Here is a 12,586-nt window from a genome sequence, read left to right as displayed (position 1 = left end):
AATAAATAAATAAACACTGCAATCACATGATCGCGAGAAATTTATTCTCTATTTTATACAAGAGAGAGCACCATCTCCCACATTCTATATCCGTTGCAACGTACAGAATGATCGCTTGCAAATTAATGAAACGGCCAACCGCCGCGAGAAAAAATCGCTAACGCGCCGGCAAAAAGCGCCGGGAGTCGCATGAAAAGCAACCGATTCAAATGCAAAATTAAAAGCTAACTAAATCACGGCACGCGAGCGCAGTGACTGCCAGTTGCGGCGAGAAATTTTATCGGGTGCGTCAGCACCGACGAAAAAACAACCGAAATAATAACGCGAGTGTGCGCGCACGAAAGCTTAAATCTTCGCATGCGAAATCTGGGAAACGCGTATAAAGCAGGAAAACACGTTTCGCGCACCGAGACTGATGGTCCGCGTTATATCGATACTCGATATCGAGCTCCTTCTTTTTTTAATGGATACGTCGATATGTTGACCGGCCGGCACCTTCGACACGCTTTTATGGCAATCAGTCGAAAAGCTGTAAAACTAACTATATCGAACGACAGGCGACGCAGAGAGATCTGAAATGGGACGTAATGGACACTTTTTTATCACGCGCCTGGCTCGAATCGTATTAAACTCCTAACTGGTCCCATACGCGCTGTGCACATCGATAGAGATAATTTTTACTCTCTGCCATGAGTACTTGGCAAAAAAAAAGAAATATGCGTCGTGATATAACTTGCTCGGTTGCGTAAAAATTTTTAAAAAAATTTATAAGTATCGAGAAAGTAAATTAAATGGTTTAATAACGAAAAGATATTCTCAATCCACGACATGTAAATAAATTATAATGAACTGTCAGTAAAGAGTCTTTAAATGTCATCTTGTTTTTCAAGTCAATTTAGGATCTATTCGAAGATTAAGGTCGATTCGCTTGACAGTGCTCCGCGAAGCCCCTTTTAGAATGCGCAACATGTGAGAACACATGCGACTTTCTAGACGCGATTATACGGTTAAACGCAACAAGTAAATGGAAGCATTAAGGAAACTTTGCCTCGAAAGAGAGAAACAGAGAGAACATAATCAAGATCATTTCCATGCTATTAAATCGACTTTTGCATTTAAAAGTATTGTCATAAATGCCTCGCATGCATATAAAAATATTCAGCATAAATAGTGGCGAGAGATTAACAGTGATTCAACAACCACGTGAACATAAGTGACGACTCCCTGATACAGATTAAAAAGAAACATGATACACTAAGTATTTCGAAAGACATTTCAAACTCGAAGAATGGAAAAATGCTAGCGATCTATCGATAATATTTAAAGCGATTTGCGGTTTCGTTGCATCGAGTCGAAACACTCACTTTAGTAGGGAATCATGTCAGAACTTGTCGCGAAATTTGCGTGAACGTGACAATCTTACCTTAAGCTGATGTTGCGGTCGTCTGAGCGCGCCCTGGTCTCGTCGTCCACCTAGTCGATCGGCTTCCGCTTCCAATCCTTCCATCGAGGATTCTGCTTCGCTCAACCAGGCCAAGAACTTGTCTAGAGACCGGTCGAAGTTGTGAAGCGAGTTCATTGCGGAGTGTAGTAGTTTTCCCCGATTGATGATGCTGGAAACGGATCGGTCTCGGTACAGTATTACATCCGTGATCTGCAGTTTGATTCGAGGCAAAGTTTCTCGAGACGGTGTAGACGCGAATGCAAGTATACGCGATATACAAAGCTGTCTTAGTAATTACATTATTTTCTTTCGACTAAAAATACTCGAAGTTAATCTGCTTTAAAATATATTGATTTTCATTGTCTTTCATGTATAATTTTATCTTTAATATTAATATAATATATATACGTTTTGTTAATTAAAAAAATAAAACTTTCAAGAATTATAACAAATAAATCAAAGAATAAAAATTTATTTATTTATTCTTTCGTTTTGGTCCTGATAATTTCCGCTCAAAAAAATTAGCGTTTGTATATATAAATTTTTAGGCTATATTAAATAAACAAATATATATATATATATTTATTATATTTATGTGCATTAAATTTTCAATAGTTCGAATTTATTAAATTAAATTAATTGATTATAACATTAAGTATCTAATCAACATTCTAGTAGTACAAACAAGTTTCTATTAATGAAACTAAAGTCATAGTCATATAATAAAAAAAAATAAAATGTCAATAAAATCGCGTTCGAGAAAAATGCTTAAAAAAATTACCGAAAGCTTTCGCAAGAAAAGAAATTATTGACATTTACCTCGTGTTCAGATTGTTGTATCTCTGATTGATCGTCTCCGTCATTTTCTTCACACGTGTAGTATCGTCCTGTTGATAAACAGCTATCAGCTTCTGAGTGAGCTGATTAAAAAGTTCAATGTGATGCTTATATTGATGCAGCTCGGCGTGGAACGACTGCGAGAAAAAGAAAGGAAACGAAATCGTAAAATCGATGAGGGTGAGTCAGCGGGCGAAAAAACGAAACTTATCTAACTCCGGCTTCGTATCGAGTTAGAAGAAGCCTTGCCTCTTTTGCACTTGAGCCTTGATAAGTCGGCAAAGTTAAATCTTCGACTAAAGTTTTACGCCGATATATCGTACGTAACTTTTCTTCGGATATCCCGATGGGCACTGATTGGTCCCAATCAAAGTTGCAAAGCGCACCGAGAGATAAGAACCTCCCTATAAATAATGTGCATTTTCAAAATGGACGAATAACGATAAGCGCGCAAAAATAATCGAAAGAAATACTCGTAAAGACGATATATTAACCGTAAATATATTATAGCTCTGAATAAGGTATATATAAAGCAATAAACCATAAAGTATTACGTTGAACAATGCTTTCATCTCAAAACTCATTCTAAAGACACGTCAAGTTCGGAAGGAGAACACAAACGAATGCATTACACTCAAAGGAGACGCGGTGGTACACAGCCACGAAAATAAATTATTCCATGAATATCTCATTTGGCACTTTTGAATCTAAACAGGGCTCTTCGCGCGCGATGTGCTTTGCCGGCTGGGATCTCGTTGATTGAGACGTTGGAAAAACTCCGTTCCGCCGCCTCAGCGATTCATTTTTTTTTCAGGGCACGTTTATGCTCTCGTATGCAAAGTGAGAGAGAATTACCAGAAAGGGCTTATTACCAGGCAGATAGATTCCGAAGCGCTCGCTCTCTTTAATTCTGCCTACAAATGGGAAAAGTTCGCGGCCTCGGAAAATATTTGCACCCGCAAACTTTGGATATATATTCAGTGCTTGTGCAGATAGGCATACTACATAATAATACGAGAAAAGATTTTGCATTTTTGAAAAACTCCTATATTGCGATTGGTGAATGCACTTATGTAATTGCACGTAATAAAATGTCATGAAATTATTTGACATTAATTTTCTTATATAATATACATAGAAAATAATTTTTTGCAAGCTATTCATTTATTTTCGCAACATTCATTTATATATCTAAAGAGAATTGTAATCGACATTCCTTTCTGAAGTACAACGAAATGATATTGGTTAACAGACACATGTCGCTCAATACTAATACATTTCCGATACGCAAGAAAAATGTATTACTGAAACATTCCAGCGTAAAAATAACGTAAAATAAACCGCGCCATTGAAGCAATAGTAAATAAATATGTAACGCGAAAAATATGCTTTCAAAACTTTCATTAAAGAATAGAAATTCATGTAAACTGACACAATCAAGAATACCGTTTACGATTAATTTTTTATAATATTTTATAGATTTTCCTTATAACATTTTGAAGTAAAGTGATATATTCCACAAAGATCTGCTCTTTTAACGTACTTCCATCAAATAATCCATACTACTTCATGATTATATAAATTTATATTCATAAAAAGAATAAAATTTCAAAATTGCTTAACGCGTTCAATACCTTAAATAGGTAAAACAATTATCACGTACAGCACACCTACGTCGTTTTTCTCATCTCACTATCCACTAAAGACACTTCTCACGCGCGGTACTAAAAACTCACCAGCTCGAAGGGCTAATGTGGTTACTCGCGTAAAGACGAAAGAAGAGAGTTCGACGTACCTTTTGTTCCCTGAGCTGCGCTTCGAGTACGTCGGCGGTATGTCCTACAGCTCGCATTCTCTCGAGTCTAGTTTCCATTCGCGCTAACCAGACCTCCACCTCGTTCCTCTTCGCCTCATATCGCTGACTGTCTCCCAGCATCATGTCCAACTGCGTCTTCCTTTGCATGACTTTTGAATTGGTCTCGTCCCAATGTTCCCTCAGCTTGGTAACTGTAACATTAGAATCAAACGAATAACGAGGTGAGAATATACGTTAGTGATTATACATATATGAGTGTTCTGTTTTGTAAGCCCCGTGAGAATGAAATGTCAATCATCGTGAGTTGCCATACCGAAATTGCGCGAGCAACTTTTACTTTAGCTCTTAATTTGCAAATTATCACACATTTGCGATACTGTCACACATTTGCATTATTGTCATACATTTTACGAAGATTTTTTTATTTTTTTTTTTAGATTCACAAAATACTTAATTTTGAAAAATACCGTAGCATCAAATTCTTTATTTTAAAATTGAGAGAAAATGACACTCTCCTATTTCATATAATATTATAAGAAATGTACAATATATAAATAAATTAAATGTATAATATATAAATAAATTAAAATTATACATATAATAATAAATATACATTGTATATTTAAATTTTCTGCGGTTTTGACAAGGAGAATTTAATATGCTAGTTAAATTTGTGCGTTTGAAAAGCATCGAAATAGATCAAATAATGAAAAGTTTTTTAATATCATAAAATGTTAATGCTATTATATTTGTATATATGTATATATCGTATTGTGTATTTTCTTCCTTACACACACACAAACATATATACATACATACATACATACATACACACGTACACAAAAACAATATTTTACATAAAATTCATGTAAAATGGCAAATATAAAATATCACAAAAATAGCAGCAGTATTATTATTATTTTTAATGTTAGAGAAACGCTCAGATTATTATTTTTCATATCATTTCAGCTCTTATCTCATTATACTTTTCAAATATTCCCTAAAACTGAAAGAGAGTATTGAAATTCGTAAGGTATCAATTAAAAATAATCCAAGTGGCAAACTAAACAGCATAACTAGATAAAACAAGCAATAAAAAATTGGAAATAATTCAAGATCTACAAAAGTCGCACGCGTGAACTGATGTTGTCCGTGTACCTTTAAGAATGCACCTTATATGCGTAATGTTGCGAGAGCGCATGTCGTCAAACAGCACAGACACTAAAATGGAAAATGGAGTACTGATAGATATGTACACATATATCTTTATAAAAGAAAACTGCAATGGTTCTATTAATCTAATATACATATCTATATAATTTTCAAACGTGCAAACAATATTCTCTTAATAAAAAAAATTAATACAAAGTTAAAGTATAATGATTAAAGTTAAAGTATAATGATTAAAATAAGAAATGATTTTAATTTCGCGAAAGTTATGTTTTTTTTACTTAGCATACATTTTTTAATTAAACATAAAATGTTTGCTTCGATCAATCAAATGACGAGTTGTAGAAAATAAAGAGAGGAAAAGATAGGAATTTTAATAAAAAAATTCTTTTAATATATCAAAATTATTTTTTAGCGCATAAATTATTAATATAATAGGTGAAAAATATTGTGAAAATTATACAAATTTAGAAATAAAAATTATTGATTTCTCTATATATTTCTTGCAGATAATTTACAGAGTTTTTATCATCTATCTCCGATAAATCTAATTAGACTTTTTTCTAGTTGAACTTTTTTCCGTTTTTCCAACTAATTTATTCAATGTTATAAGACAATATCATTTATAACTTGCTAATAGTAATATATTAATTGGATAGTTGTAGACAATATTATCATTCGTAAGTTGTTGAATATATGCATAATAAAATGAATTCGAAACTTGGACGATCATTCGAGGAGAAAATAAACGTTGCATCGTCTCACAGGTTAATATAATCCGACAACTCATGCATGATCGTGCAGTGAATTTCAGAGGGATATATAAGGGACACGTGCCCTCGTGTCTCGGGGCTTCGTTAAAGTGGTTTAAACTATCGCTTTGCTTCAAAAGCTCGGTGATACATCTCTCTACCTTATGTCTATCCAATATTAATGCAAGAGATGTAAATGATTCATTGCCCTTATCATATTTATATTTCGCTATTTAATAATATGACCTCCTTTAACGTAATATATTACATTATATATATATATATATATATATATATATATATATATCACATGTATTACAATTTAATCCAAAATTATTTATTATATAAATAACATATTGAAAATTTTATCAAAATTCCAAAAATTAAACATTTGAAGAAAATCTTTAATAAGTATTATATTACATATTAAAGATTTTCTTGAAATGTTTAATTTTTGGAATTATGACAAAATTTTCAATATGTTATTTATGTTACATAATAAATAATTTCGGATTAAATCCAATCATAGGAAAATTAGAAAGTAATAATTTAATAATTCATGTACAATCATAAAAGTTAAGTATGGTAGAGACGATATTGAAGAGAAATATATATAATTGTGTCAGAACCAAAAGTAGAATAGCTTGAATTATAGCTCTAGTTTCTCTCTCCAAAAGTGAATGCAATTAAATACGAGCCCCAGTTTTCAAAAGTGAATGTAATTAAGTACGATCGTATCGTTTTCTAACATAAATCACAAACGAAGTCGCTAATTACAATACTGCTTTAACGCTCTTAGTTCGAATAAAATGTCAATTGTATTCTTGACATAATTCGAGAAATTTTCACGTAATATTAAAAAGTCAATTAAAATGAATGACGTAATGTATAATAAAAGCGAGTACATGATACGTGTTAGGTTTAAAAAAATTTTAATAGAGATAAAAGAAACTGCGCTTCAACAAGAAGCGATAAATTGTAACAGATAACAGTAAACTCACTGCAGGACCCACGAGAACAATTTGCATCGCAAAGGATTCGCCATCTTACATATTCATGTGCTTACTGTATTAATAGTTTCCACTATTCCTAAAGTTCTAACTGTCCCGTTTAACACACCACTGTCATCCATTATTCAAATATAATAAATGACGCACGATAAGCAAGCACAATTACAATTCAATTATGACAAATGTCACCGTATAATTAGGGGAAGACGCGATGGATAAGAGAATTAAGAAACAGAAGGTATGCACACGTGCATGCCAACTTTTCGAAAAACTCATCGCTACCCTAAAGAACTTGGTGCGAAAAACGAGGGTATTGTCTGCGTTCCCTCAATGACTTTCAACGAACTTATGAGAGCATTTCGCCCTCATCGACCCCTATGCACTTCGACGTCCGCACCAAAGTCTTAAAGTATACCTTTTTGCCTGCATGCAAATTACAAGTATAGGGATCAAGCGAAAAAAATTTGAAAAAAAAAACACACACACATACAATTCTTCCGATGAAATTTTATCTAATTCCATTCTAAAAATAATCCGATAAATGCGTGGATGTAGCTTCAATTAATTCTCGATTTCGTTTACATCAAAGAGAAAAATTCGTAATCCTATTAAAACTCGATTGAACAGCAAAATTTGCGCCTTTCCTAATCAATTATTAAACTTCTACATATTTTTTGTTAAAGTTTTAAATTAATCCTGAAAAATGATTCTTTCATATTTTATATTTAATTTTTACGCACGACAAAAAAGCTTGTGAATATAGTCTTGTTATAATCTTGTTAATCAGTTCGAGTATCGATATGTTATTCCAAAATATGTCCGATAATTTTCTAGTAAAGAAATCAGTGATATTCAATAACTAAATTTTCTTAGTAAAATGATAAATTACCTTAGAATAACCGTAACACGAAACCAGTGAGCGAGATATATCACCTCGCTAGATATCTCTATGAGAGAATTATTGGAAGAATAATATATGCAGTATCGTGACACCTGCAATGAGTTATCGGTACACCTGAGTCTTCCAACAATCTCTACCGTAGCAAACGCACATGCACATGTTACGTTAACTATAGATTATGCAGTCATATACATATATGCAAAACTGACGAGCGCATATTCATGGAAAAGTTAGAAAGTTGCCAGCAACGCATTGTTTACGAGATTATTGAAATTTCACGATATCAGTGAAAGATTTGAGAAACTAATGGAAAGTTATTTCTCTTCTCATTAATAAATTGTTAAAGTTCCAAACTGCACTTTGTCTTGAATTCATAAATAGAACGCAAGCACTCTTCAAAGTCAGTCTGAAAAAGTCCGGATTAAAACTCACGTCATCGTTATTATTTGATAAAACATTTCTCAAATTGAGAAAAATTATACATTACTTGTAATAATGTTCCCGTTTATTAATTCGATCGATAAAATGTACTTAATTTATAATAGAAATTGAGTTAATATAAGGGAACATTCTTCAACATAAGTAGTAGAGATGAAACGTTTATTAAACCTTAGGTAGATTTTCCTCTCCGTCTCTCTCTTTCTCCCTCTTATTCTCTTATTCCACGACGCTTAATGCATCACTATTAAATTGTGATGGATAGTTAAATGCATTCAAATGATTCTTATAATATGATAAAATAGGCAATGAGGTATTAAAATTTCATCCTCTAAAATATAAGATTTCTACATTATATAAATCCGTTATAATAATCATAACAATAAATGTAAAATCTATTTTATCAAGTGTATCTATTCTCACTTCAATATTAATAATACATATATTTACTTCAATATTAATAATACAAATTTTGCAAGTAAAATTATTCAGTAATTGTTTTCCATTTAATAACTCTTTAAATGCAAAGATATTGAGGTTGCAAACCATAAAAACTACTATCCGTATTATTCGTCGCAATTACGTGATCAGTTTGCTTTTATCAGAGTTTGAACCGTCTTCTTAATCTGTAACGACGATGTTAAACACTGTCGAAAATGCTAACATTACAGACAAATCGAAACGCGGATCATCGCGACAACACATGCCACGCCGAATAACGCTCAACTCCCTGTAAACTTCGTTAACTTGACTTCTCCAAAGATTTCTACGGAGCCTTGCAAGTGGATTATGTTCAAACGCGGTCCGACGAAGTTAGCTGAAAGTTACACGCTTTATTCATTGTTGTTCCTCACGGTAGTTTGAAGCCGCGCGGTATCTCGATCTCGAAACAAATAAAGATAGAGTTGCTCAGCTAACGAAAGGTAGCTAGTTACACGGGAGCGAGTTTATGAATTTAATCCGTCTGAATTTAATAAGCTGGAGCACGAAAATGCTCAATCCATTGCCAGATCTCAGGAAGAGAATATACAGTGCTTGTTATAAATATAATTTAAACAAAATATATATATATTTTTCTTATTTAATGATACCTTTATATTAATTTAAATTTCGATTATATAAAAAAAGTACAATTATATCTCGTTCTATATCAATTATAAAATGTATACAATTTTTTAATAAATGTTAATAGTATGCTATCAGAAACTTTTCCTCACAATATGACATCACTATATAAGTACTCTTTCCGTCTTTTCTCATGAAAGTTAAATAAAAATTACAAAGCACTGAAAGCCTTACAATCTTATTCGTACACCAATGAGAGATCAAAAAAGCCGAAAACTTTTAGCGTTAAAATTCAAACGCGCTCTGGCAAGTTTTTTCGGTTTACTTGCTGCCGTGGGGAAAATTTCAACTAAACTCTCGGGAGAGATTTTGCGGTAACGATCGAGCAAAGTCCTGCATACATAATTATATACTATTAAATACGTTACAGAAATTCCCTAAAATAATACTCTGCTAAAGATAAATTAACAGAAATATCAAAAATATAAATATAAATGTAGTAAGAACGTCAAAATTAGCAAAGTTCTATGTATACATAATTATATACTATTAAATACGTTACAGAAATTTCCCCAAATAATACTCTGCTAAAGATAAATTAACAGAAATATCAAAGTATAAATATAAATGTAGTAAAAACGTCAAAATTATTTTTCGTAAAAAGCCAGAAATTTATATGCAAAAGAATACATATCGCGTTTAATAAGCATTTATAAAAGACAACATGTAGCAAGAAATACAAATGTATGACAATTAATGAGAGATAACTAAAATCCAACACAATATATAATACTGAATAATTCATCATTAAATTTCAATCATGGTAATATTAGCTTTAATCATCGAAACATTACAAAGGGATTATAAACCGCATGTGTAATTATCTACTTCCGATCAATATACTGAATCGCATACAGAAATATACAGCAATCGTAATTCGTTCAAATGCTCGCTTTTCTCGTGCATAATCTATGTAAACAAAAGACAAAAAGATAGTATACAAAGTTCCTCAGCAACTATCTTGCGCACTACGTGGCCTTTTTCTTCTTTCCTTCAAGGTACAATAGATGATTTTACAGACGCATTTAACCATCGTTCTTAACCGCTTCGGTCTGATAGTGTCGGAAGAGGCGATAAGAATAACGAAGACACACAGGAAAGAGCAAAGAATAATAGAACCGGAAAGATACGATGAATCGAAGAAGGTAAGGAACAGACAACGGGAATACCAGACGGCAAAACGCCGGCAGTAGAAAACATTACACGAAATGGAATTTCCGATAAACTTCGGAGTCATCGGCTTGAAGTCGCCGTCGTTTTCGATCGCGCACGAACCACCCCGCTTCCATTACCTGGTGCTGCAGACACAGTTTCCTTTCTTCCGCTGTTGCGGGCGAGGCAAAGGGAAACGTGACGAAGGGCGAAAAAAAAAACGAAAAAGAAGAGGAGGGAAGGAGGGAGTTGGAAGGCGCGGAAAATCGCGGCCTCTCGGAATGAGAAACTGCGAGACACGGATACGTGAGACGAGTGCAAAGCGGTTGCGTTTTCAAGCCCTTACGCGAGATTTCGCTTTATAACTCGGCGTTCGCCCGCACTCGAGACGCACCTCGCCTTACATCCTGAGGGAGTGACACGAGAGAGGGAACAAGGTCCTTATTGTGCGCAAGGAAAACCGACCAGCGCGCATACAACACACAATGCATGTACGCACTCTCGGTTCTTATCTTTGCATGAGATACACTCGCGTCAATAAAGGATCGTCTTCGCGCGAAACAAACGTCTTCGTCTTCATAGAGCGTCTTCCAGCGACAATCGTGAGAATGAGAATTTGCATGCATAAGTCTAACTCTTGTGCGCGAGAAACAAGACGGCGAGAGAAATATTCTATGTGCGAAGAAAAAAATTTACAAGCGCGATGCGTTTTCATTTTTTGAGATTTCTTTCGCATGACAGTTGTGTTCATGAAACGCATATTCCTATTTCTTTACGACGCGTCTCGAAGGAGAGAAGATAATAAGACCTTGCCGCGTACGTAGAAGAATTCAAATGTTCAGCGGATTTTGCCCTTTTCATCTCGCAACGAAGTGTGCATAATATAAACCGATCGTAATACAGAAAATCCTTTTGTAGCTCTCTTTTAGTGACGTTTCTCTAAATTATCTCTTTTACACATGATACCGCTACATTCGCCGAATACTTTTATATATAATTTTATATAGAGATAAAAATATAATATCGTAAAAACCGCATTAAAGTTTGTTACAAGCAGCGGATAATCTAATCTAACTTTTGGTTTTTTAACTACTTTTGTTCCCTCTTTTGTATTCCATATATATCCTGACCTAATAAATCCTATTTCTCGCTTGTCGCGTATTATTAGAAAATTCGTTTTTGAAATTTTCGAACACTTATATCGTTAAAAACTTCTGGCTCTCTATTCGTCCTGCATAATTTTTTCTCCGTGAAACGAAACGAAGAGAGAACCGCGACTTTAGAGAATAAATGGCGTATAATAAAGAGACGTCTCAACGGAATTAAAGTTAGTCGTGTACGCGTCCACGTGACCATCCTCCAACTCTAGGCACCAAAAACTTTTGCAATATTCCCCGTGAAATTTCATTATGAATACATGTATACTAGAATACAATGCATACGTAGCTCATTACTACTAATGCACCACACGGATCCAGACTCTCTCGTTGCGAGCATATGGTGACTGTTAAATGTACAGGAACGCAGAGTGCATAATAAACTATGTAAAGGAATAAAGAAAAATATCGTTTCTCAAAATCATTTCTAAAAATAAGTAAAGTAATATTGAAAATTTGAAAACCGTGCAATGCAAATAAATGCATATGCATATGTCGTGTCATCTTTATTTAAAAGACGAGATTGCATCCGATATTAACGCGACGGTCTTCTACCGTTAAATTACTTCCGTACAGATACTGGAGACCAGCTTTTTCTTAACAAGCTGTCTTCTGCAAACTTTCTCCTTATTGCAAGAATAACTCATTGACGCTGCCTAAACCGTCGCAGCTATATTTCAATCTTTTTACTCGGCGCATTCAATTAACTCGGGTATAAATTTCAGCGTTACACACGATATATATCCGAGCATTACCAACCCTTTTACCAACCCTTTGCCTTTAA

General features: G+C 33.7%; 1 protein-coding gene across 9 annotated transcripts in view; it reads right to left on the bottom strand.

The window, feature by feature from the left end:
* LOC105258998 (dystrophin, isoforms A/C/F/G/H) overlaps positions 1–12,586 on the bottom strand; it is a 426,695-nt gene that overhangs the window by 266,641 nt on the left and 147,468 nt on the right. For all 9 annotated transcript variants that reach the window (XM_011270646.3, XM_011270641.3, XM_011270647.3 and 6 more), the window contains 3 exons: positions 4,077–4,288; positions 2,264–2,418; positions 1,424–1,613 (listed from right to left, as the gene is read on the bottom strand). In XM_011270646.3, the coding sequence (XP_011268948.1) occupies positions 1,424–1,613; positions 2,264–2,418; positions 4,077–4,288 (557 nt within the window). The remainder of the gene's footprint in view (positions 1–1,423; positions 1,614–2,263; positions 2,419–4,076; positions 4,289–12,586) is intronic.

This window comes from Camponotus floridanus, unplaced genomic scaffold (genome assembly GCF_003227725.1).
Source record: "Camponotus floridanus strain SB8 unplaced genomic scaffold, Cflo_v7.5 scaffold12, whole genome shotgun sequence".
Classification (NCBI taxonomy): Eukaryota; Metazoa; Arthropoda; class Insecta; order Hymenoptera; family Formicidae; genus Camponotus; species Camponotus floridanus.
The sequence above is the reverse complement of the archived record's forward strand: the minus strand, read 5'-3'. Positions and strand labels throughout refer to the sequence as shown.